A 23,561-nucleotide genomic window follows, 5' to 3' on the forward strand; every position below is an offset into this window, starting at 1 on the left:
CTCCTGCTGACGGCGGCTGTTCTGGGAGCCGCCGCCGACCATCCGCCGCCCGCCGTGTCGTCCTACCAGGCCGGGGCGGCCGTCAGTGCGGCACCACAGCCCGTACAGGACACCTACGAGGTGGCTGAGGCCAAGAGGGCCTTCCAGCAGGAGTACCAGAAGCTGGCCAGGGAGGCTGAACTGGCCCCCGACACCCACCAGTACACTGCGCAGCCCCAGTACTACCAGCAGCAGCCCCGTCCCGCCTACACCCTCGGCCAAGCCCCACAGCCCGTCCAGGACACCTACGAGGTGGCTGAGGCCAAGAGGGCCTTCCAGCAGGAGTACCAGAAGCTGGCCAGGGAGGCTGAACTGGCCCCCGACACCCACCAGTACACTGCGCAGCCCCAGTACCACCAGCAGCAGCCCCAGTACTACCAGCAGCAGCCCCGTCCCGCCTACACCCTCGGCCAGGCCCCACAGCCCGTCCAGGACACCTACGAGGTGGCTGAGGCCAAGAGGGCCTTCCAGCAGGAGTACCAGAAGCTGGCCAGGGAGGCTGAACTGGCCCCCGACACCCACCAACCAGTACACTGCGCAGCCCCAGTACCACCAGCAGCAGCCCCAGTACTACCAGCAGCAGCCCCGTCCCGCCTACACCCTCGGCCAGGCTCCACAGCCCGTCCAGGACACCTACGAGGTGGCTCAGGCCAAGAGGGTCTTCCAGATGGAGTTTGACCGGCGCGCTGCTCTGGCTCAGTCTTCCTCGTACAACTGAAGGTTTGTCGTTTAGTAGAAGGGAACTGATGCTCATTAAGTGATCTGCCTCTGTTGCCTGCTCGGGAAACAAATACATGTCTAAGCACTGGATTGCCCCCTTTCAAATCTTTTACAGCTTACGTAGCCTTTTATCTCGGCAACCGATAGTCTGGTTCATAATCGGTAGACAAGAGACATAGACACTAGAGACACTAGACATAGACACATTATGACATACATTCACCTACATTTTGTCATTCCGAACAAAAACATACAAGCGCAAAGATATGAATTATAATGTTGTAGAGATAAAAGATTCTTGAGATGCAACATACATAGTATGAACAAGAAAATGAGATTTAAAAAAAAAAAACGTAAAAACAACAAAGGCGCCGTTTCGTCGCTCTACGCCCGGCGCTCATGATATTTAGCCTAACCATCCCCAGACCACGGACTGCGAACCTCACAACCCGTTGTCTCCAGCTGAATTCGCTTATGTAGGTACATGTGATTGGAATCATCTGCTTTTGATTTTTAACAGTTTGCCGCTTTTCGTCCTTTCCGGTATGCGACAGCAGATAACAGTCTACATGATTCGATCATGATTAATATATTTTCCTACGTAGGTATACTTTTTACTTTTTGGTCGTCGTAGCGGCACTGGCCTCGGTTCAGAGGTCTAACAATTTGTTCCACTAACAATAACTCCCAAAGTACTGGGCTGATTGCACGGAAACTTGACGTATAGGTGGACACTGGACAAAGAGCGTTTGTCGCTGAGGCGCCCTAAAACCTACACCCCATGCGTATACGTGGGCACTGGGCAGTGGGCACCCACTCTGGCGATGCATTTTTATGTGTGGGGGCTGGGGGGTGGAGGGGGGGCTACTGCACGTGCTCGCTTTCAGGTCAGGGATTGCTTCCAACTAAGAACGGCTGGGCCGATTACGCTCAAATTGAGTAAGCCGCTGGCGACCGACTAGAGGGCTGGCCAGTAACTATATGTATGATAGGTCAGTGGGGGTGTCTCGCCTTGCCACGTGTGCCAGTGCAGGGTGTCGCTTCCATACCTCAAGAGTGAGTTGCAGTTAGATTCGCTGCATCACTGGAGACCAGCTAGAATGGTGGCCCGCACAGCACAGGTCATGTTAGGGTCTCGCGTCGAGTCCCAGTGAAACAACGGACTGCAGTGATGGAAGATTTCCGTTTATCCGGTTCTGCAGTAAAGCCCGTACCTAACCCCTCAGCGCACATACACAGGGAAATTCCGCAGCACACCAGCCCACGAATCTCTAGTAGCATGATTTACCGTAAACTTGGCGGCACGCTCCCCATGTGCGGCCTGAAAATATAAAAGAACCGCGCGGCGCGCGACCCGTACATTACTCGGATGTCTACGGCATTGCGGTACAGTCTAACTCCCGGGCGCTCACCCGTGCTGCCATCTATCGGGAGTTTCAGGAACTACTGAACGGTCATGAACGCGTCGGGGACTGGGGTAGTCTCAGGCCTTTGTAGCCTGTTTGAACTGCTGCCGGCGGGGAAAACAGGAATATTCAATGGGGACGTGCCAGTCTTGTTGATTCGGAACGTTCCATCCTTATGAATTGGAACGCGCAGACACATAAAGCATGATTGTCGCCAGGCCCGTTCGACCGTGAGTGGAGACATGTCAATAGGACTCTGTCGTCCCTCCCATCCCGTATGGCGACTGCTGAGAAGACGAATTGCGGAAAAGCTCGCAAAGGCTAGTTGCTCTCTGCTGATTGAAGTCCTGCGCTTCGTAGGGCTATCGGCGGACCCTACCACCCGTAGGTCGTCCCCCTAAGAACTCGAAAAGTTACCGGCCAATTTTCAAAATTCAAACGGCGTTCGATAGATCCGCCGGGGAACTACCTTGTGAGTTGTGACGCAATTTCATTCACCTCGGTTTAACCGATGACGTCACAGGCCAGGTTAAAGGTCGCATTTTCACCGTTTACAGTCATTTCAAGAAATGTGTGGTAAAATCGAGTAAAAGGCACGCTATATAATATCATCGATGGAGAGTTGTCCGTCAAACATAAATGTTTTGCTATTTGAGGTCACTGATACCAGGTCAGGTCACAGAGGTCACGTCACTGAGGGTCAAAATATGAAAGTGTCTTGTGATGCATGTTTCATGGTCCATTTTACATGACAAATGCGATTATGTGGGTCAGGCAGCCTTTGGGGCCAGTTTAGGTTATGTTCTGGTGAAGGTTAGGTCACGGTCAGGTCAAATTAGGTCAAAGTTCAAAAATGGTATTTTGCATAAAATGGGTATCGAATCGATGCAGCTCGTCACGGGAAGTCTAATGGTGGTCTTTGTTTTGCGCTACGTGGTCTGGAATTGCTAAAAATTGAGTTTGAATATTTGACGTCATTAATTTTGAACAGTATTTCGCTATAACGTGGCCAAAAAAAGAGGTATCGATCTCAAATTTGGTATGTGGATATAAGATGGTAGGCACTATCATATTTATTCATTATTTTCGAAATTCAAAAAAATTGGGATATTATAAAAAATTGGGCTATTATAAAAAAAAACTTGTTTGATTTTTAGGGGTCTAAATCCAACAATTTCAAAAATCGGAGGTAGCGGTTTATAGCCTTGTAAATTCTACACGTTTTATATTTCGATTTTTTTATGTATCTTCAAAGCTGTAGTCCTGACAGCTCTTCCCGCAAAACCTTTTTTCGATCGAAAATGGCAGAGCATGACGTCATTCTGACGTCATTGATGCCTGGAGGGTTCCTGAAATTTAAGTGGCGATATCTGCAGTCGTTCACGAGATACCAACGGAAAAGGACAGGGGGTGTACTAGCGCAGTTCCACCTCCGTAGGTAGTTAACCACTAACCAGCTAAAACATTTCGTTCGTTAGCACGTAGCAGCAATCAGCTAAGAGCTAGAATTCCATTGCTTAGTTAGTACAAAATTAATCGCACTACAGTGAACTCGTTGTTGATTACTAAATTGATGTTCCTTCATTGGTAGATATGTCGTCATCTGTTGAGTGCACACTGCACAGGGTGGCGCGACCTTCAACTGACTTGACTGAATCAACGTTTATTTCACACAATTGATTCATCCACTTCAAATGCATGACCATTGAACAATGCCCATTGCCTATCAATTGACAAATGTCTCAACAACCGGTACCTACATTTAGAGCAGCCCGTTTTAAATTGATAATGGTTTGCAGAGCTTTGCAGGAAAAGACACATACCAATCCGGCGTGCCCTCGGCCCGGGTATAAAGGTGCACCGAGTCATCAGATGGACACCACTTGTTCAATCCACGGCGGCACTGCTTCAGTCTGCACTCCTACACTACATCATGATGCGAATTGTGGTAAGTTGTCTTCAAAGTAGCCACTAAACGACCTTTTACGGCCATTATTTTTTCCGTATCGCAACTTCAAAATGAAGCTTCTGTTCAATGACTGAGAGCATCCATGTTTATTGCTCATTCATTCGTTCATTCATGTCATTTTGACATGTCTCCCGATGTCTAACTACCTCCGCGCCACCCGTATCGCTGACGCCACCCGTCGCTCGGCAGCTCCTGCTGACGGCGGCTGTTCTGGGAGCCGCCGCCGACCATCCGCCGCCCGCCGTGTCGTCCTACCAGGCCGGGGCGGCCGTCAGTGCGGCACCACAGCCCGTCCAGGACACCTACGAGGTGGCTGAGGCCAAGAGGGTCTTCCAGCAGGAGTACCAGAAGCTGGCCAGGGAGGCTGAACTGGCCCCCGACACCCACCAGTACACTGCGCAGCCCCAGTACTACCAGCAGCAACCCCGTCCCGCCTACACCCTCGGCCAGGCCCCACAGCCCGTCCAGGACACCTACGAGGTGGCTGAGGCCAAGAGGACCTTCCAGCAGGAGTACCAGAAGCTGGCCAGGGAGGCTGAACTGGCCCCCGACACCCACCAGTACACTGCGCAGCCCCAGTACTACCAGCAGCAGCCCCGTCCCGCCTACACCCTCGGCCAGGCCCCACAGCCCGTCCAGGACACCTACGAGGTGGCTGAGGCCAAGAGGGCCTTCCATCAGGAGTACCAGAAGCTGGCCAGGGAGGCTGAACTGGCCCCCGACACCCACCAGTACACTGCGCAGCCCCAGTACTACCAGCAGCAGCCCCAGTACTACCAGCAGCAGCCCCGTCCCGCCTACACCCTCGGCCAGGCCCCACAGCCCGTCCAGGACACCTACGAGGTGGCTGAGGCCAAGAGGGCCTTTCAGATGGAGTTTGACCGGCGCGCTGCTCTGGCTCAGTCTCCCTCGTACAACTGAAGGATGGCTGCTGAAAGATGACTGTGTGTTGCAGTGTTCCCGTGGATGAAATAAAGCGTATTTCGTTGTTTTATGTCATGTGTAGTTATTTGGTTGTGACAGGTGGCCGTGGGTGTACAAAATCGTTCTCAAGTGCTTTTTATTTTTCACGGCGACATCCCGACCTCAGTACCATTGCGGCATTACTGTTCGTCTGGTGGGAGCATAGTGCGGAGGGCTTCGCTTCGTTCACATCGCACTCACACGAACAATTTAAGGCTAATCGGTCTGAGTTAAACGTCTTAAAGTGGCACCGTTCTGTAAAAGTATGAGATGCAAAGTTGTTGCATTGCAAACGTTGTTCGCCTTAGGTCGGCGGAGGTCCCCTCCTAAATGAAACCCAAGGGCCTAGAACGGCGCAGTGCGTTTCTCTGGGCCATGCGAGGATTGTAAATTCGCCGGGCCTGGTCCCACCGGAGAAGCGCACTTGATTTATCTCCATTTAGAGTTGATGAGTCGCTCACGCCAGTGTCCTGCCAATTACAGACCGGAGGAAGCACCCTCATGTCCTGCCAATTACAGACCGGAGGAAGCACCCTCATGTCCTGCCACTCACAGACCGGTTAATTAGGGAGCAGCTGACCTCCCGGACCTCATATTCCCGCCTCACGATCCAACAAACCCTGCACTCAGGATAGTGTGCAACATTTATTTGTACAGCTTTAAATAACATCTACGGTCAATGTATCCAACGAAGGTATTTTACAATTGAGACAACGCAACACAGCACGCATACCTGATTGCAATGCAATGTTTAAAACTTCAATGAGCGAAAGACAATACGTTCAGTTAGACAGTGCTGACTGGGAATAATCCAGGTACTCATCGTGTATGAGAATGAAATAAGCGCTGTACACAACCAAGCATGAACTGAAACAACTCATGATGACTATCACAAACGACACTATACGGGTCAGCGGCGGCGGCGGCTCGGCCGGGACCGCGCACAGTCCCGGCTCTCTATTATCGGTACACACGGATATATGGCTCAGACGGCGGCGGCTGCGCCTCTGCCGCGAACACGGCGCCATCCGGCGGACGGCGCGCTAACTACAGTTACTCGGAGCGGCCGCCGGGCGGCCCCGACGATCCGCCACAAACCAATACTGGGCGGTCGTCGCGCGGCGCCCGGCCGGCCGCTCCCCGGCCCTGTGGCCTACCCGCGGCCGCCGGGGAGCGCTCCTGTACCGACGGGCCGCGGCGGCCCGCAGTCGGCGCGTTACAGCAAATCCCACCCTCCTCGGGTCCGCACATACCCTCACCCACCCACCCACACACTCACACACCCACACACAGGTCAGCACACACCAGAAACACGTATATGGCCCGACCGGGCGACCCACTCTGTATGAAGATATGAAACGGGTCGCGGCTCGGCGCCGGGCGGCTGCCTCCGCCGCCGGCGCTCACGAAGCTGACTCGGGGCTAGGAATCGTTGGCGGGCCGGTCGGCGGCACGGGAGGAGACCAGGGGGGGGGGGGAGAGGGGGTCACGGCGACGGGTCGGGGTCGGGGGGGGGGGGGGGCCAGAGCGGCGGGCGGCGCGCTCAGTTGGCGCCGCTGTCCACCGTGTAAATGTTAATGCCGTGATCCTTGAGGATGAAGAGCCGCTTCTCCACGGCGTCTTTGTCTGCGGGAGAGAGGGAGGGAGGTGGTCAGTGCCCCGTCTACGGACGGGGAGAGAGGGAGGGAGGTGGTCAGTGCCCCGTCTACGGACGGGGAGAGAGCGAGGGAGAAGGTGGTCAGTGCTCTGCCCTCAGACGGGCGGGGCGGGGGGCAGACCTGCCGACTGGTATATACAACAGTAGTTATACACAGTTTCACGGAGCCCAGTCCAGCGGTGGGACACAGAGGCCGGTACAGCCTACACTGCGCACAGACACAGGAAGGAGATCAGCAGGGGCAGACGGTGCAGTGCGGTGGCCGCCCCCGCCCCGCCCTGTCCCTGTCCCAGAGGGTACTCACAGCGCTCGAGGGCCTTGCGGTCGTGGTCGCACTTGGTCTGCTGTGAGAGCGCGTGCAACAGGATGTGCGCCGTCTGGTAGCGGTGGAAGCACTCGTTGGGATTACCGAACAGCTCATCGAGTGCCGCCTGCTGGCACTGCAACGGCCGGGGGACACCGGAGGTCAGCGGAGGGTCACCAGGGGTCATCAGAGGTCAGCAGAGGGTCACCAGAGGTCACCAGAGGTCAGCGGAGGGTCACCAGAGATCACCAGAGGTCACAGTGGCGTCGATAAGCTGGCGGACGAGACTAGCGAAATTCCACAACATGTGTCACGAAAGATTAAAATGGAGAGTCCTGGGCCAGTCTCTGATGATATTCTCTCTCTACCCTTGCTATTCTGGCGCCCGCGTCAGCCGAGAGGGCGTCGCTCTCATTTGGCTGGTGGCAGCCACTCAGCTTGGCTGGCGGCCGCTCAATTTGGCTGGCGGCGGCCGCTCATCACGAGCCCGCAGCGTGCCGCGACCCGTCGGAGACAGCGGTGACGTCACCGCCGACGATGACGTCATCCGTTCACCTTGAGTCGCCGCCAGCCAGTGACGCACGGCGCCCTCCACACAGATCGAATCACATCAACAAAACACCGGCCCGGCCGATATGTGGCGTCACTGGGCTAAAAGAACACCATCGACACCAGGGCAGCGGCTGACGATATATCTACCCGTACCCGCAACATTTTTAAGTCCCAAATCGTCAGAAAATAAATTTTTACGATGAACAAAATCAAAATTCGATGTTTTCCAGCATATATCTGGGCTCGCCCGTCACCCAGCCTCCCTGTTCCCCGGGCAGAGCTGCGGCCCGGCGCCGTGGACACAGAGCTGCGGCCGGGCGCCGTGGACGCAGAGCTGCGGCCCGGCGCGGTGGACGTACCATTTCGATGGCGTGCTCGTAGATGAGTTTGTCGGCCTGCACGTGGCACGAGAACACGTCGAGGCCGGACTTTTCGACCACGTTGCCCTGGTTGAGGTGCTGGCAGGCCTGCAGACAGCGGCGGAACGTGTCGTTCATCTGGTGCAGCACTGAAACAGACGGGACCGGCGGACGGTCAGACACCGCGGAGCAGCCACAGTCAGAGGCGGCCTTCACTGCCCTCACCGGACAGTCGTGGCGATGGACAGGACGGCGCGACTGTCCAGGGCTCTACTCCGGACCGGGACTGGCGGACCCCCCCCCCCCCCCCGCCCCCCCATCCCTGTCTTCCCCTAGTTCATCACGGATTGATACTACATAACCGACCGCTCCGCTATCAAAGCTCGGGGACATCCAACTGGTCGGTCAGAAGAACGGCACACTGTACTGAGACGACAGACACCGAGGCATCCTATACCGACAGTCAGATAAGTCACTGCTCCTATCCTCCCTGTCTGGCTGGCTACGGGTCACCTCTGACCACCTCCCGGCGGTAACGGCCACCGAGCGGCGGCCGGCGCCGGTTTGAGAACCCCTGAACATGACGCCGCGCCTGTCATGATTAGATAAATACGGCGGCCATCCCCCCCCCCTGATCAGCCGGGAAGGTCAGCAAGGGGGGGGGCTAGAGTAGCCGCATCGCCGCCCCGACCGGAGACGTCGGCTGACCTTCAGAGACATCCGCTGCGCACGGCGTCACAGAGGCCGGCGGCGCGCGTATATTCGGATGCAGTATGAGCAGAGCATGGGTCCCGAAAAATTCCTCAGAAACTAGAGAAATTCTCGGACACACACGACGGGTACCATATGAATGCGGGTGAGACTAAATGCTTACTTCGAAATTCAAGCTGCGTTGCGGCATTGGCGGTTATGTGCGGCGTGTATGCCGCATGATTAGTAAGCGGCGACCACTAAATTAAAAACTCAATAGCTTTGACCTGTTTTCAATGGATAACACTGCATACCAAAAATGTCCATCGCTCTCGTCATAGGATATTTAGATTTAAATAATTAACTTATCTACATCATCGTTTTGAACCAAATTAATACTTTCAACTTGACCCTCGCCCGTATAGGTGTTTTTTTTTTCCAGCCGCGAACGTATAAGGTATAACCCCTTGCCGTTTCGCTCCTGATCAAGCTAGAGCTTCGCGGAAAAAAACCAGCGTGTTGCCCGTGACGAGAGGAAGCCGATGATACCCAATTTTAAGGTCCTAGGTCATCGGTTGACCTTCCAGGTCAGGTCAATGACCCAAAAGGCAGGAAAATTGGGACCTGTTAGAACGTTGGACGTGGTGAACGTGGGACCTGAAAAAGTTGCACCTCTATGTAATATGTGGGTTCGATATACATTACTGTGTGACGTTCCAAGAACTATTTGGGAAAAGTTGCACCTCCGGAGAGACGGACGGACGGACGGAGAGACGGATGGACGGACGAAGAGACTGATGACGGACGGACGGAGAGAGTGACTGATGGACGGACGGATGGAGAAACGGACGGACGGATGGACGGACTGAGAGACGGAAGGGCGGACGGACGGACGGACGGACTGAGAGACGGAAGGGCGGGCGAACGGACGGAGAGACGGACAAAGAGATGGACAGACGGACGAGAGAGAGAGAGAGAGAGAGAGAGAGAGAGAGAGAGAGAGAGAGAGAGAAAGAGAGAGAGAGAGAGAGAGAGAGAGAGAGAGAGAGAGAGAGAGAGAGAGAGAGAGAGAGAGAGAGAGAGAGAAGGGTGGTGAGAGAGAGAGAGAAGGGTGGTGAGAGAAAGGAGGATCTCAGATGAAGGAAAAGACTTAGAGATATGGATATTACTTGTCAGAGACTCGGGGAGGACGGGAAGGAGACTGATACCTAAAGAAAGGAAAGATGATCGTGAGCAAGGGGTTTGGGAGATAGGTAAGGAGACAGGGGAAAATGAGATTTTATTGCTCCGGTCCCAATAACACTTCCCAAAATAAAATATAATTGGTCGTAATTATCGAATAAGAATCGGAAATTGTCAATTGAACGTCTGATTTGTTTACATCGATTCGCCCTATACCCTGTTTGACATGTTTGCACCAAAGCCAACTTGCAGGCTATACATCGAGCCAGTGGTATATAAATACTATACAATAAATACATCTCTCCCGGTGGTATACCTGCATAGAGCCGAGACCTCCGGCTGTATTTTCCCACGATCAGCCGGATTGCAAAGCCGTGTATTTTTCGTCCGTTGCAGGCGGCCGGCGCAATCTCCGTGAAAGAAGCGCTCCAGTGACAAAAGCACGAGCAGATCGCCTAAATGCCGGTGGCCGCGAGAATTTCTCTAGTTTCTGAGGAATTTTTCGGGACCCATGCTCTACTCATACTGCATCCGAATATACGCCGGCGGCGCGCGGGGTCGGGGGGGGGGGGCGGCGCACTGGGCGCGGGGTCACAGAGGCCGCGCCGTCACCACACCGTGAACCGGCCAGCTGGTCACTCACTGGATGTCAGCCCGAACAAAGCCGGTTAAAAAGGAATCGCGAGGTGGAGCGAAAGGAAGGTCAGCTCTATTTCCATTTCGCCGCTCTTTGTTCACGTTTTGAAATTGGAATTTGATTCATCAGTCACTGTCGCAGCCACATTCTGCTGCCGTTTCTGGCTGAATGACATACATTTTTACATGCAGTGGAAGGATTCCGAGCATCAGGTTGAAGGACGATATTCTTCCGAATGTAAGTAGTCGGATCTCAATCATTAACTGCAGTGCCAACAAACCTTTTTTAAAACGATTAAGGCAATAAATATTGCTACAAAATGACACCACCAGGCTGTCGAGAATGTTTGTATGATTATTCTGGTAAGTTAAACTTCCTGGGCTAGCTGAGCCGAACGCTTTGAGAAAAGACAGCAGCACAGCATCATCCCTCACAATCGCATCTAACTTTGTCAGCAATGTTGGCCCCCATCCGTACGATGCCCGTGCCGGTTCGAGCCGTCACCCATCCAGTCCCGTCACCGACCGTTGACCGCCGATTCACCGTCACGGTCGGACCGGTGTCTCGGTAACGAGTGTCACCCTGCCCGCCGATCCCCGCAGGTACCGTCCGCGCCACCTGCCGCCACTGGAGCGGACAGACGGCCGCCCTCCACTGGTCAGCTCGGAGCGGACAGACGGCCGCCCTCCACTGGTCAGCCGCCACTGGAGCGGACAGACGGCCGCCCTCCACTGGTCAGCCGCCACTGGAGCGGACGGCCGGCCGCCCTCCACTGGTCAGCTGTACCGCACAGAGCGGACAGGCGGCCGCCCTCCACTGGTCAGCCGCCACTGGAGCGGACAGACGGCCGCCCTCCACTGGTCAGCTCGGAGCGGACAGACGGCCGCCCTCCACTGGTCAGCCGCCACTGGAGCGGACGGCCGGCCGCCCTCCACTGGTCAGCCGCCACTGGAGCGGACAGACGGCCGCCCTCCACTGGTCAGCCGCCACTGGAGCGGACGGCCGGCCGCCCTCCACTGGTCAGCTCGGAGCGGACAGACGGCCGCCCTCCACTGGTCAGCTGTCCAGCAGAGCGGACAGACGGCCGCCCTCCACTGGTCAGCCGCCACTGGAGCGGACAGGCGGCCGCCCTCCACTGGTCAGCCGGCCCGCTCGGAGCGGACAGACGGCCGCCCTCCACTTGTCAGCCGCCACTGGAGCGGACAGACGGCCGCCCTCCACTGGTCAGCCGTCACTGGAGCGGACAGCCGGCAGACCACCAGAGTCACTGACAGCAGCCGCCAGACCGGCACAGTGGACCGACCGGTCCGAGCCCAGTCTTTGTTGTCTGCCGGTGGTCGGGGCGCCGGGTGATCCGGTCTGCCCGACCCGGCCCAGGTGAGCTCAGTCTCCGACCCTCCCCAGGTGAGTCCAGTGACTCGCCCTGTGCCCGTCCCCGTGCTCACCTCTCCGGACGGCCACGGTGGGCTCCAGCTGACCGGCGCGCAGCTGCTCCTTGGCCAGCGACAGCGCCGACGAGAGCAGCTGCAGCGCCTTGGCGTGCAGCATCAGCTGCTCCAGCTTGCGTTGCTGCTCGCTGGGCGGCGCCTCCACCCTCACCGACTCTGCGCAGAGGGCGGGACAGGTCACAGAGTGGGCCGGGCCGGCGGCGGGCGCCCCCACCGCACCGACTCTGCGCAGAGGGCAGGGCGGGTCACAAAGATACAGAGCGGGCCGGCGGCGGTCCGCAGAAACAGAGACCGGACACGACACGCGCAGGGGCAATCGCCGACACAACGGGAGGCATCAGTCACCGGAACAAAGTGGCCATCTCCGTTAATAAAACCAGTCACCCGCCGTCTAGGGACCCCGCCCCGTCTGACCGCTCACAGGGGATCGGGACTGGTAGGGCACTCACCGGCCAGCGCGGAGAACGGCGTCGCCTTGATGTCTGCCAGCTCGGTGATGCAGCCGACCAGCGCCATGATAAAGTTCAGCTTGGTCAGCGTCTCGTTGTGCGCCTCCTGGAGCGGCGGGCGGCGCGGTCAGAGCCGGCCCAGCGGTCACAGGCGGACAGGGAGGGGCGCGGCGCGTGGTGTGAAGGTGACAGACAACAGACAACCCGCCGGGAACAGAGGCACGGCGACAGACGGGAGAGGGCAGCGAACTATCCACGTAACAGACGGAGGGCAGCGAACTATCCACGGAACAGACGGAGCGCAGCGAACTCCACCGACGGGTAACCAGTCATGTATGCAGCAAGGTAGCAATGCAGCACCTGTTACTGCACACATACATTGATAATGGTAACAAGGGATGCGTATTGTGGATCTATTATGGAGCGGACAGTTGCCAGCAGAGTAAAACGGAAGAATTGCATGGCCATTGAACTAAAACAAAACAGCGCGCTGTTGCCAAGTCATATGACCATGAGTAGTTTGAATTCGACGCCACAAGGGGTGCAGTTGTACCGCAATGCAGCTTTACGGCGCACATCAAACCGGGCAAACAAACGCTGGTAGGTGCTGGTAACAGGGAAGGAAAATCACATTACTCGACAAAAATAAATCAGAGTGCTGTCACCGGCCGGCCGGTCGGTGCACTAATCCTCACTGAGGGCCTGCTGCGACAGAGCTGTAAATCATACGGGGACGTCCGTGCAGTGGCCCCAAGGTCACAGCCGCCGTCCCGGTCCGTCCCGGTCCCGGTCCCGCACTCACGTCCAGCAGGGTCTCCTCGCGCAGTTCGGGCGCCGTGAACATGAGCGGCGGCTCCAGCGACGGCGGCGACGGGCCGAACGCCGTGATGTGCGGCGACTCCGGGAAGGCCAGGTTGTCGGGCGCGCGCGGCGGACCTGCGGACGGACAGACGGAGGGGGCGGGTCGGTCACACTGGCACCGGATCAGTCAGAGTAGAGACACCAGCCCGCCCGGGTCACCGCTGTCACCCCGCGCTCCCCTCCAGTCAACACTCGATACAAACAGCATCACCCGAATCAGAGACTGAGCAGGAGATAACAGTGCAAGCAGGCATAGGGGGAGCGTCTGTCACCTGGTGAGCGGCACATCTGACAACAAACGGGGCCGTGACCTGTCATCCGGCCGTCACAGACTAAACGGAGCCAGCGGCGCGGGGACAGCGACCTTGGAGCGACTCCAAACCAGGGCCGCCGTCACAGTGATGGTCTTCATATCGACCCGCTCCGCTCCGCCCTGACCCCCAGCCTGAGGACACCCTCAGTCCCGGCTGACGACCGGCGCCGGTGATCCTCCGGCGGGCCGCCCGACCAGACCCCCAGTCTGAGGACACCCTCAGTCCCGGCGCCGTCACAGCGCGCCGCCGGTGATCCTCCGGCGGGCCGCCCGACCCCCAGCCTGAGGACACCCTCAGTCCCGGCGCCGTCACAGCGCGCCCGCGGTGATCCGCCGGCGGGCCGCTCTGACGTCAGGCTCTGTTTATATACAGCTCGGCTCGGCGCCGGATGGGCCGCCCCTCCCCCTCCCTCTCTCTCCCAGGGTCGGGCGGGATCAATGGTCGGCGCCGCGCCGCCGCCGGCCGACGGTCCGTGCCGGCGCGCTGAGCACAGCTTTGACCCAGACCGTGCCACTGCACCCAGTAGGCTGGGCCGGCGGTCACCGGACCCAGCTCTGACACAGGCCGCGTCCCAAACTGGGCCAGGCAGCGTCACCTGACCCAGGCCGTATTGGGAGTCAGACCGTGCCAAACGGACTGGGTGCGACATGGAGTCGCACGCAGGGGAACGACACACCGGCCACCGCCCCGGCGCGGCCCGTCCGACTGGTGTACCGCACACGGGGAGTGGCAGTCGCTGTTCCGCTCCAGTCCAAATACTGGGCGCGCAACCGGCGTCCCTCCAGCGTCGTAACGGAGCCAGAGATAACAGCCGAGCTCAACGAGCGGCGCTGCAGCGGTTGCCAACGGACAGAGTTGAGTGTTTGAACCGCCACGAGAACTAGGACTCCTAGTTGTTAGTTGGCGCACCATCATAAACAAAGTTACAACAGGCTGTAACGGCCGCTGCGAGACTGTTGTGTGGGCAGTTACGAGCTACCGACAGTCCTGCCGCCCACGCGCACCGTGTGAGCCGCTCCTCCCTAGCCGGCTCCATGCTGAGCGAGCTGGACGGCCAACACCGCCGGACCGGGCCGGGAGCGGACCATCGTCAGCGCCCGGAGACGGCGCCGGCCAGCGCCGGGAGCGGACCATCGTCAGTGTTCGGAGACGGCGCCGGCCAGCGCCGGCCGCTGACCAGCACGGAAATGGTGACGTCGATAGTCACGGAAATGGTTATGTTGATGAGGACGGGGATATCGACGACGCTCAGCTGTGATTGATGGGGGAGACTGCCCTATCTCCGGAGTCAGCTTTGGCAGGGGCGCAACCTGCGATAGTCTATTGGATGTTACGTAACACGTGATGGAGGATTGGTTCTGGCACCAGACTACGCTCGGAAATTCGACGCGCGAAGAAGCTTGTGAATTAGCTGGTCTCCGTTTTTGTTCTGGCCCATACTGCGTGGTGGGACGGGTCTAGACCCCTCCCTGGTGGGACGCAGGTAGGACCGGTAGGGGGCTACCCCCGGTGCCGCCGCCGCGCCAGGCCCGTGCTGAGGAGCCGGCAAATGGTGGAGGTGGGTCACGTCACTTGACTCCCCCGTGACGATCGATATCGAGCCCCGGGGACGGTCAGCGGAGCGGGCGCAGACACCGCCGGCTGGCCGGACACCAAGGACGCCGGTACTGCCAACTATACTGCACGGACCATCAGCTTCACCCAAACAGCCCGCCAGCCAAACTCCACCAGAATGATAAATGGACAGACGTAATCCTAGATCGAGAACTCTGTCAAAACTTCTCCGCGGCGCAGCCGGAGACGAAGTCAGTCGCGCCCCAGGCAGGTTAACGACCTCTCCATCAGCGGATGGTTCTATTTCAGAGCCTAATGGCGCGCGCCGCGATCGTCGCATGCCTGCTCGGCACACCGACCACCCGGCCGCACATAACTCCTCGGCACGTGCCGCTGCGCCCTCCACCTACCGCGGTGCCGCCTCCCGCCGCTCCCAGAATAGGCCCACCTCCGACCGCTGAGACGAGTCTCCTTCCTCGGCCTCATGCTTCAGTGAACGCCTCCCTTCCTCACCCTCCCTCTTCCCCTCTCCCTCCCCTCCCTCTGCCTCCCGCTGCCACTCACTGGTGTGCGAGTCTCTGGCGGCGCCGCTCTGGTAGGGCACCACCATGTTGTGCGGCAGGCCGGCGCGACGCGGCAGAAACGGCAGGTTGGCGTCCGTGCGCGACCGGTGAAACTGCAGCGGGTGGCAGGCCATCTCGGGCAGCGTCATCGCCCGGCCGCCCAGAGACCTGTGACGGCACCGGGAGCACCGTGAGGACAGAGCCAGTGATACACCACACCAGTGGCACACACCAGGACGTGGTCACAGCGAGAGCGGTCCCTACGTACATACGAGCTGGTCAAACAGACAGCCAGTTACAATGCTGCATCGACTGTCAGTTTAATGTGTATCCTTTGTGACTGATGATATTCCAGTTGAGACAGGCATTGGGTCCCCGGATGGCCGGCCGGCGCGACGGCTCACCTGATGTTGCCGCAGCTGTCGACGCTGCGCATGTTGACCAGGCTGCGGTCGGCCGCCTCGGTGACGGGCGGCAGCGCCGGCGGCGTCAGGCGGCCGCTGCGCCGGCGCGGGCTGACCGGGCTGCGCACCGGCGGCGGAGAGTTGCCCACCGACCAGCGGCGCGGCGAGCCACCGGCCGGCGACGGGCCCAGCACGAACTGCACGGCCGGCGGCGACATGGAGCGGGCGTTCACCTCGGCCGGCGGCGGCTGGCCGGCCGGCCGCGGGCCGCCGCCGCCGCCGCCGCTGCCGCCGCTCGACTGGCGCAGCAGCTGGTAGGTGTGCTTCTGCGAGGGCACCGGCTGCGGCTCGGCCATCAGACTGTGCTGTCCGCCCGGCGAGCCGGACATGGGCCGCGCCGTGTCCGAGCCCGCCGAGGGCACGCTGTCGAGACACAGACTGACGGTCAGGTCAGAGGCAGCCCGGCACCGGAGGCCGGGTCAGGGCGGGACGGATCAGATCGGAGAACAGCGGTGGCACGAAGGTGTCGATGCTGGTTCATAGTAGCTTCATTTGATAGATGGGTAGCAAGAGCAGAGTTATATGCTTATCGAATATCACTTATTTCATTCTAAGGCCATTCCTCAATTTTTAACATCAATAGTTTCTCACGAAATGTCAAAAGCTGAAGACTGTTAACATTAAAAAAGTTGGCAGGCACCCTGTGAGACCTAGCCTCCCACAGAGACCGTGCCCGTGTCGGCGGTCGGCAGTGCGCTCACCGGGCCAGTCGCGCCGTGGGCAGCTCCTCCGTCATGTCGCTGGAGACGATGACGAACCCCTCCTCGTCGACGTCTGGCTGCGGCTGCTGCGGCGGACGGCGGGCGGCAGCGGCCGCGGCCGGCGCCGCCGCCGCCGCCGTCGGGCTGCGCGACACCGGCGGCGGCAGCGCGCCCGGCCGCGGGCTCGGCGGCGCAGAGAACTGCGGCGGCGGAGAGGCCGGCGCCGGGCTGCTGGACAGCGGCGAGGGCGCCGAGCCGGCGTCGGCCGGCAGCGCGGCACTGACCGGCGCCGAGCTGACGCGCGCCGCCGCCGCCGGCCGCAGGAACCGGTGGCTGAAGAACTCGTCGAACTCCAGGCGGTCGCGCGCGTTGCGCTTCAGCAGCCGCGTCAGCAGGTCGCTGAGGTCAGCCGAGGTGCCTTGCGGGATCCTGCAGGCGGCGCGGGGCGGGGCGGGGGAAGGGGCTCAGACCGAGGGACGCGGCCGACCGACCTGGACCAATACGGGACGCCGCGGACCGCTCGATAAAGGAGCACGCACTGCAGTCACGGAACGGCCGGAACAAACGCCGAGCGGGACAGGGCGGTATTCACCAGCAATGTGAACGTGATAGATGAAAAGTAACCAAGAGAAATTATAAATAACCTGTCTTTTAAAGTTACTATTGCAATGATGAAATTAAAGCAACGATGAAATTAATGCAAACAGAAAGCCAACATGCTCGTAAGATATTTAGTGTCTTCCTATTTGGGGATAAATAACAGTAACATTTCAGTGTGATCACTACGAAATCGTTTTGCGTTAGGAGACTCCAAAAGATTCCACAACACGTTACCCCCGATGCAATACAAAAATAAACAGACGAAACCGGGCTCCGATTTCCACTGTAGCCGGGTGCGTGAGTGACAATAATTCCGGCAGCCCGGCTCCCTGCAACAATGAGCGCGCCGGCGGCGGGTCGGCGACCCCCGGCGGCGCGCCCGGCCGCTTCCCACGGCGCCGGCAACCTTCAGAGTTCAGCTCCCACCAAGGCCAGCGGTGACGAGCGGCCGACACGGCCGGCGCCGCTGCACGTGTCGAGTGGTACCCGTCCCCGCTCGGTACATACGTGCGGTACACCAAACCACCCCGCCCGGCCCGGTCCGCGCGTCACACTCACTTGGGCGACAGGTTGGCGTTGCGCTCGTAGAACTGTTTGAGCGCCTGCGGCGTGTTGGCGTGGAACGGCGCCTTTCCCGTCAGACACTGAAAGACGATGGTGCCCAGACTCCAGAGGTCCGCCTTGAGATCGTACTGGATCGACATGATCACCTCGGGGGCCTGCGGAGAGGGCAGGGAGGGGGAGGCGTCACGTCCCCGTCCGCCGGGACAGCTCAGGGCGGAGGGACAGGACCCCAGGGCTGCACCGGGGGACGCTCAGCCGCCGCGTCCCTCCAGCACCGTCCGAGGGGTGGCGGCCTCTCGATAAGATACCTCTGTTTGCTGTGGTGGGTATTGCGCAGCCCCCAGCCGCCCCTAGCAACACGGCGGCTACCGGCCCAGGACAAACACCGGACGCGCCTGCAGTCAGTGCCGTGCGTGTCTGGGGACGCACACGCCCCGGCCCGCCCCTCACAACCGGCTCTGCAGCCTGTGAGCCCCCTGCAGCCGGCAGCACACAGATACCGCGGCGAAAACACACGATAAGCGGCTTACGTCTGGCGACACGGCGATCCCCATCAGTATTGGGCACATCGATTGCACCTATTGCGGCTAATTACAGACAGGGTTGGCAATCGGACCACCGGCCAACCGCAAAACAAGCCCAAACAGATTCTTAAATACGCCAGACGATGTCAAACTGCTCGTTACAATGCCCCTTATGTTTCACTTGTCTTGAGAACATCAGCAAGAAAAACTCTTAGTGCGAGCCTTCGTTAGTTGCAACAAGAATTCCTCGACTAATTGCCAAAATACCCCCCTCCCCCCCCCTACTCACCATACACACGGCCGATCCGCAGAGGGTGGCCACTACTCATCATAAGCGATCCGCAGAGGCAGCCTCTACTCACCATGTACATGGGCGATCCGCAGAGGGTGGCCGCCATCACGCCGTCCTGCAGGAAGCGCGCGAACCCGAAGTCGGCGATCTTGAGCCGAATGTCTGTGGGCGCCGGCCGCGCGCGGCCGGGGTGGTGCGACAGCAGGATGTTCTGCGGCTTCAGGTCGCGGTGGATGATGCCCTTGGCGTGGAGTGCGCGCATGGCGCCGGCCAGCTGCCGCAGGAACAGACGGATCGTGTCCTCCGACAGCGTGCCCTTGGCTGCGGGAGAGAGGGGGGCAGGTCAGACCGACTGTCCTCAGATAGAGCGGAGGCCCCACATGACAAGATTCCCTTCAAAACGTGGCAAAGCACAGTTTGAGATAATTCAGTGACTGTTCGGAACAATCTACCCATCTATCCGTCATTTCTGCTGCAAACAATTACCTTGCACAGGCCACAAGGTTATCCTCATCCCAGGCCGATACAATTGGCAGGTGATTTTTGGTGGCGGCACCCAGTGATTCACCTAAAAACCAAACCGAACCACCAACCGGTCGGTCTAAGCCATTGGGTCCGCAGTCGCACTGATCAGTTACAAAGACGACCTCATGCGGCGGGGCCTTTCCTGTCGTGACGGTGCGATTTTCCGCGGATCGCCCCGTCCCAGGTGCACCGTGTGCTTCCTACGCGGTACTGGCGCGGGTCGTTCCCTGCCCGGCAGCCCGGCTCCGCCGCAAAACAAACACCCAACGACCCAGCGGCGGTCGGCTCCGGCCTCAGAGGACTCTCCGGTTCACTCCGGTCCGATCCCACCCGGCCGCGCGGGGATAACGATTTTAGCTCGCCGCCGCCGCCGACCGAGTCTGCCCGGTGACAGTGAGAGGAGCGGGTCGGACCGACACCCGGGGACCCGGCGGGGCCGGAGGGCAGCCGTCGGCACACACTCACCGTGGAGGTAGTCTGCCAGGTCACCGCCGTTGCAGTACTGAAAACAGACCACACCGGATGTCAGCGCGGATGTATATAGACGCAGATAATCGCACGCGTGGAGTGGGGCGGGGTGGGCACTCCGCGGCAGAACCTTATCAACTGCTCTACCGGATGTATAGCAGAAAATGATACAAAGGGATCTGGTATCCGTCTCAGGTGATCTCATCGTTTCAGTTTAACGTCACCGCGGGCCCGGAGACAAAGAGACCGGACCCGAGGCTGCGTATGCCGTATCACGGACAGGCCGACACACCGCCGGTTTGAGCAGCTGCGGCGGGCGAGCGGCTGGCCGGGCCCGGTGTTACGAGTCCCTGTGCGCGCGGCCGGCCGTTCCGGCCCGGTGGCGGCTCCCACAGCTACTCAGTGTCGGCAGACAGTGGCCGTGACCGCCCGGTGGTGTTGTGCCGCCAGGTCCCACCGTAAACACCGGCCGGCGCCGCACGGAGCCGGCCACACGGAACAGGTTACTGACTGGGTATTAACTGAGCACTGACCGGGTACCGACTGGGTGGCGCTGACTAGTACCAACTGGATACTGACCGGGTACTGAGTGGGGCCGACTCTGCTTCGGGCACAGCTAATATGTAGACATCAGAAGCTTACTGGTTGTCACACCCACACGTAGCACCCACCCTGGCACCCACCCGTCACAGCTCGCCCAGTACCTGGCTATAGACTAGAGGTGGCAAAAGATGAAAATGTTGGGAACCAGACTCGAACCAGACCCGGCTGGACATTTCTGGAACCAGTCGGACCCGGTCTTAGTTGGAATCGGAACCAGTTGGACCCGTTCCCCAAAAGTCAATGGATACAAACTACTTGTAGGTATCATTAGTTGCATCATGTAAAACAGCCTATTTCCAATTGGAAATACTCATGAGCTACTGTGCGCAAAGAAACATTCACTTAATTCACTTCATATTTTGCAATAATGTGTAGTGTGCAAGATGTATAGTTTATGGTAGGACCCGGTTGGACCCATCAGAAAATTTCCAGGAACCGGTCTGGACCCATATGGGTCCAGACTGGTTCTTTGGACCGGGTCCTCGGGTCCACATTTTGCCACCTCTACTATAGACAGACTGGCTATAGCCCTTACGTTCTTCCCGCACCCGCCTCAGTCACAGACTGGCTATCGCCCCCTGTGTTATACCTGTACCCACCCGTCCCGGACTGGCTGTCACTCCTCTACCCTGCCCGCACCCACCCGGTCTAGCACTAGCTGTCACCCCCAGATTCTGTCCGCACCCACCCGGTCTAGCACTAGCTGTCACCCCCACATTCTGTCTGCACCCACCTCCATGACCAGGTAGACGTGGTCTCACCCCCCCCCCCTCCTCTATCTTACCCGCACCCACCCGTCCCGGTCTGGCCATCACCCCCCTACATTCTGTCCGCACCCACCCGGTCTAGCACTAGCTGTCACCACCAGATTCTGTCCGCACCCACCTCCATGACCAGGTAGACGTGGTTGGCGGACTCCTTGCAGTCCAGCAGCGCCACGATGTTCTCATGGCGCAGCTCGGTCAGCTCCTTCAGAATCTTTATCTCCTTGCTGAGCAGACTCTGAGATTTGGCCAGGTTCTTCTTGGTGATGCTTTTGATGGCCACCACAAACTCTGGGTTCTGAAATAGGGCGCGTGGTTAAGCATCTCTTGACGGAAACCTACGTATGATGACCATTTATTCTACGACCTAAGACGATTCCACTTGCTAAAACCCAAAATGAGAAGCGTATCGGTGGGTTGAGCATTATCTGCGCCAGAAGGAATGTCTTCAGCAGAAGCGTCTTGATGGAAAGCCAGGAGTTCCAGCCTTTCCATCCTACTGTATTACATATGGCGCTGAAATAGCACTCGTCAGATCACTGATCAATGCGTGTACCGACCACAAGTCACCGACCGGGGATAGTGTTACGTTACTGTGATTTTATCGCCCTTCCAGTCGTCGCCGGCGGCCTCACCTGCTTCAGCTTCCCTTTGTAGACGACGGCGAAGGCGCCGTGTCCGATGAGATCTTTGGATGAGTACTCGTACTCGCCCAAACTATCCATTGTGTGTGTATGTGTGCTGGTGTGGGCGGTAGTAGTTCACTGCTAGGACCGGGGCTTCATGTCCCGTCAGTGGCGCGCGCTGGTGGCTGGTGTGGCCTCTCACTGGCGCCCCATCTGATCACCCAGCTCTGAAACACAGCGGCAGGGCGGCCGGGTCAGCCGGGAGGAGGTGTTCCGAGCGGACTCAGCCCGCTGATACAGGGCGGCCCGGGCCGGGTCAGCCGGGAGGGGGTGTTCCGAGCGGACTCAGCCCGCTGATACAGGGCGGCCGGGTCAGCCGGGAGCTGTCTGAGCGGGCAGGGGTGAGAGCAGATCAGACCGAGCATTCACACCTGGGTGAACAGGGGTGATCTGGGCTGGTTATGTCCAGGACTCGTGAGCCAAGGAGCTGGGTAAAAGACAATTGCTCTTTGTGCACTAAAGAAATATTCTGCTCTGGCTCAATGAACTTGAGCCATTTTCATTGCTGAAGAAACATGAGAATTCACATTGGTATCAAGGAGATTGATTTTTCCTAATGTTCTGTATATTTGGTGACAAATTTGTAGATTTGGAAGGCAAAAAGACCACATGGCACAAATATATTAAAAGCAACTTAAAATAACAAAGAACATGTTCAAATAAAGATGTTTTTCACTCAGGCACTACCCATAATTATGGTATGAGGAGGAAATTCCAATAACTGTCACATATAGACCTCAAGGGTGCTTCCATTCTGACTTGCAAATTACTGCACAGAACTCACATCAAAGACAAAAAAAAATGTTTGATGAGACCATCAATCATGTAGGCTTAAGTGTTTCATGTGAAATTAAATAAAAAGTTAGGTAAACTTTTTATTAAGAAAAAGTAAAGTACCTACCAAAAAAGTTAGGTACCTACCTAACCCAGTTCAAATTATCAATGAATCAGAATCATGACTTGGACTAGTGAGAAGATAAGAGGGCTGAGGGAGAACACAACATGCGCATAACGGACCAAAACAAAGTGCAAAAATATAGCGATTTCACAATATAAAAAATGATGCAGCTTTGCAGTCGTGGGCTATGGCCCAGGGAAGTGCTGCGCGGAACACCCACAATCGATCGATCCGTCCACGCCAGCGCACGTTCCCTGACAACGCCCGGAACACACTCAAAGGTCCAAGGTTCACGATAGTGGGATATCGCGACCATGCCTGACACTATGACAGACTGTAGTGATAAACACACGCTTTACTTCCCGCTTACCTAAACATCACAGCCAGCGCCCACACAACCTCACGCCACCACCGTCCGATTTCCTTTGTTTTGCTGTGCGCCGCTTCCAGCGAGCAGTCGGCGCACTAAACAGCTGATGTAGGTGGCGCTGTCCAACAACGGAACGGGAAAGCCGCGCGTCCGCCAATAACGTAACGCGGCGTGCGCCGTCCGTTCAGCTGTGCCGTGGCCGGTGAATGGGGTCGATTTTCCCCGTTAGACTTATGCTAAATGGCACCAAAACAAAGACACCAGAATATTAGTAGTTTGTGGTCTGTAACGATCAGCACCGAGCCTACATGGCTAGTTTCCAATGCACCGGTCGGCCTCGATTTCGCGACACCGTCCAGTCGGCCGTCCACATCTTACGCCGGTGGTGACGTAAAGTCGTCAGCCTTTTCGGCCGAATCACCGGTCGACACCGTG

At 58.1% G+C, this 23,561-nt stretch overlaps 2 protein-coding genes and 1 long non-coding RNA gene across 3 annotated transcripts in view; 2 read left to right on the forward strand and 1 right to left on the reverse strand.

Annotated features, from left to right (window-relative positions):
- Window positions 1-581: 581 nt before the first annotated feature.
- LOC122384696 lies at window positions 582-5,128 on the forward strand. The gene is made up of 2 exons (XR_006257080.1): window positions 582-759; window positions 5,058-5,128. It is a non-coding gene; the product is annotated as an uncharacterized LOC122384696 (long non-coding RNA).
- LOC122384695 (probable serine/threonine-protein kinase samkC) lies at window positions 3,970-5,128 on the forward strand. Its single transcript, XM_043372343.1, has 2 exons — window positions 3,970-4,113; window positions 4,324-5,128. Exons 1-2 carry the CDS (start codon window positions 4,099-4,101, stop codon window positions 5,053-5,055), a joined length of 747 nt encoding a protein of 248 aa, XP_043228278.1. The 5' UTR covers window positions 3,970-4,098; the 3' UTR covers window positions 5,056-5,128.
- A 595-nt stretch (window positions 5,129-5,723) lies between these two features.
- The window catches only part of LOC122384705 (serine/threonine-protein kinase unc-51-like), a 29,122-nt gene continuing 11,284 nt past the window's right edge, over window positions 5,724-23,561 (reverse strand). Inside the window, exons 2-15 of the mRNA XM_043372366.1 lie at window positions 21,808-22,025; window positions 21,294-21,470; window positions 19,803-19,839; window positions 18,883-19,133; window positions 17,991-18,151; window positions 16,833-17,261; window positions 16,072-16,509; window positions 15,669-15,835; window positions 13,178-13,311; window positions 12,376-12,481; window positions 11,924-12,082; window positions 7,970-8,118; window positions 7,059-7,194; window positions 5,724-6,723 (exon numbers count right to left, since the gene is read on the reverse strand). Of these exons, the coding sequence (XP_043228301.1) occupies window positions 6,641-6,723; window positions 7,059-7,194; window positions 7,970-8,118; window positions 11,924-12,082; window positions 12,376-12,481; window positions 13,178-13,311; window positions 15,669-15,835; window positions 16,072-16,509; window positions 16,833-17,261; window positions 17,991-18,151; window positions 18,883-19,133; window positions 19,803-19,839; window positions 21,294-21,470; window positions 21,808-21,897 (2,517 nt within the window). The 5' untranslated portion in view covers window positions 21,898-22,025 and the 3' untranslated portion in view covers window positions 5,724-6,640. The remainder of the gene's footprint in view (window positions 6,724-7,058; window positions 7,195-7,969; window positions 8,119-11,923; window positions 12,083-12,375; window positions 12,482-13,177; window positions 13,312-15,668; window positions 15,836-16,071; window positions 16,510-16,832; window positions 17,262-17,990; window positions 18,152-18,882; window positions 19,134-19,802; window positions 19,840-21,293; window positions 21,471-21,807; window positions 22,026-23,561) is intronic.

Source organism: Amphibalanus amphitrite, unplaced genomic scaffold (assembly GCF_019059575.1).
Source record: "Amphibalanus amphitrite isolate SeventyFive unplaced genomic scaffold, NRLGWU_Aamphi_draft 000196F_arrow, whole genome shotgun sequence".
NCBI classification, from domain to species: Eukaryota; Metazoa; Arthropoda; class Thecostraca; order Balanomorpha; family Balanidae; genus Amphibalanus; species Amphibalanus amphitrite.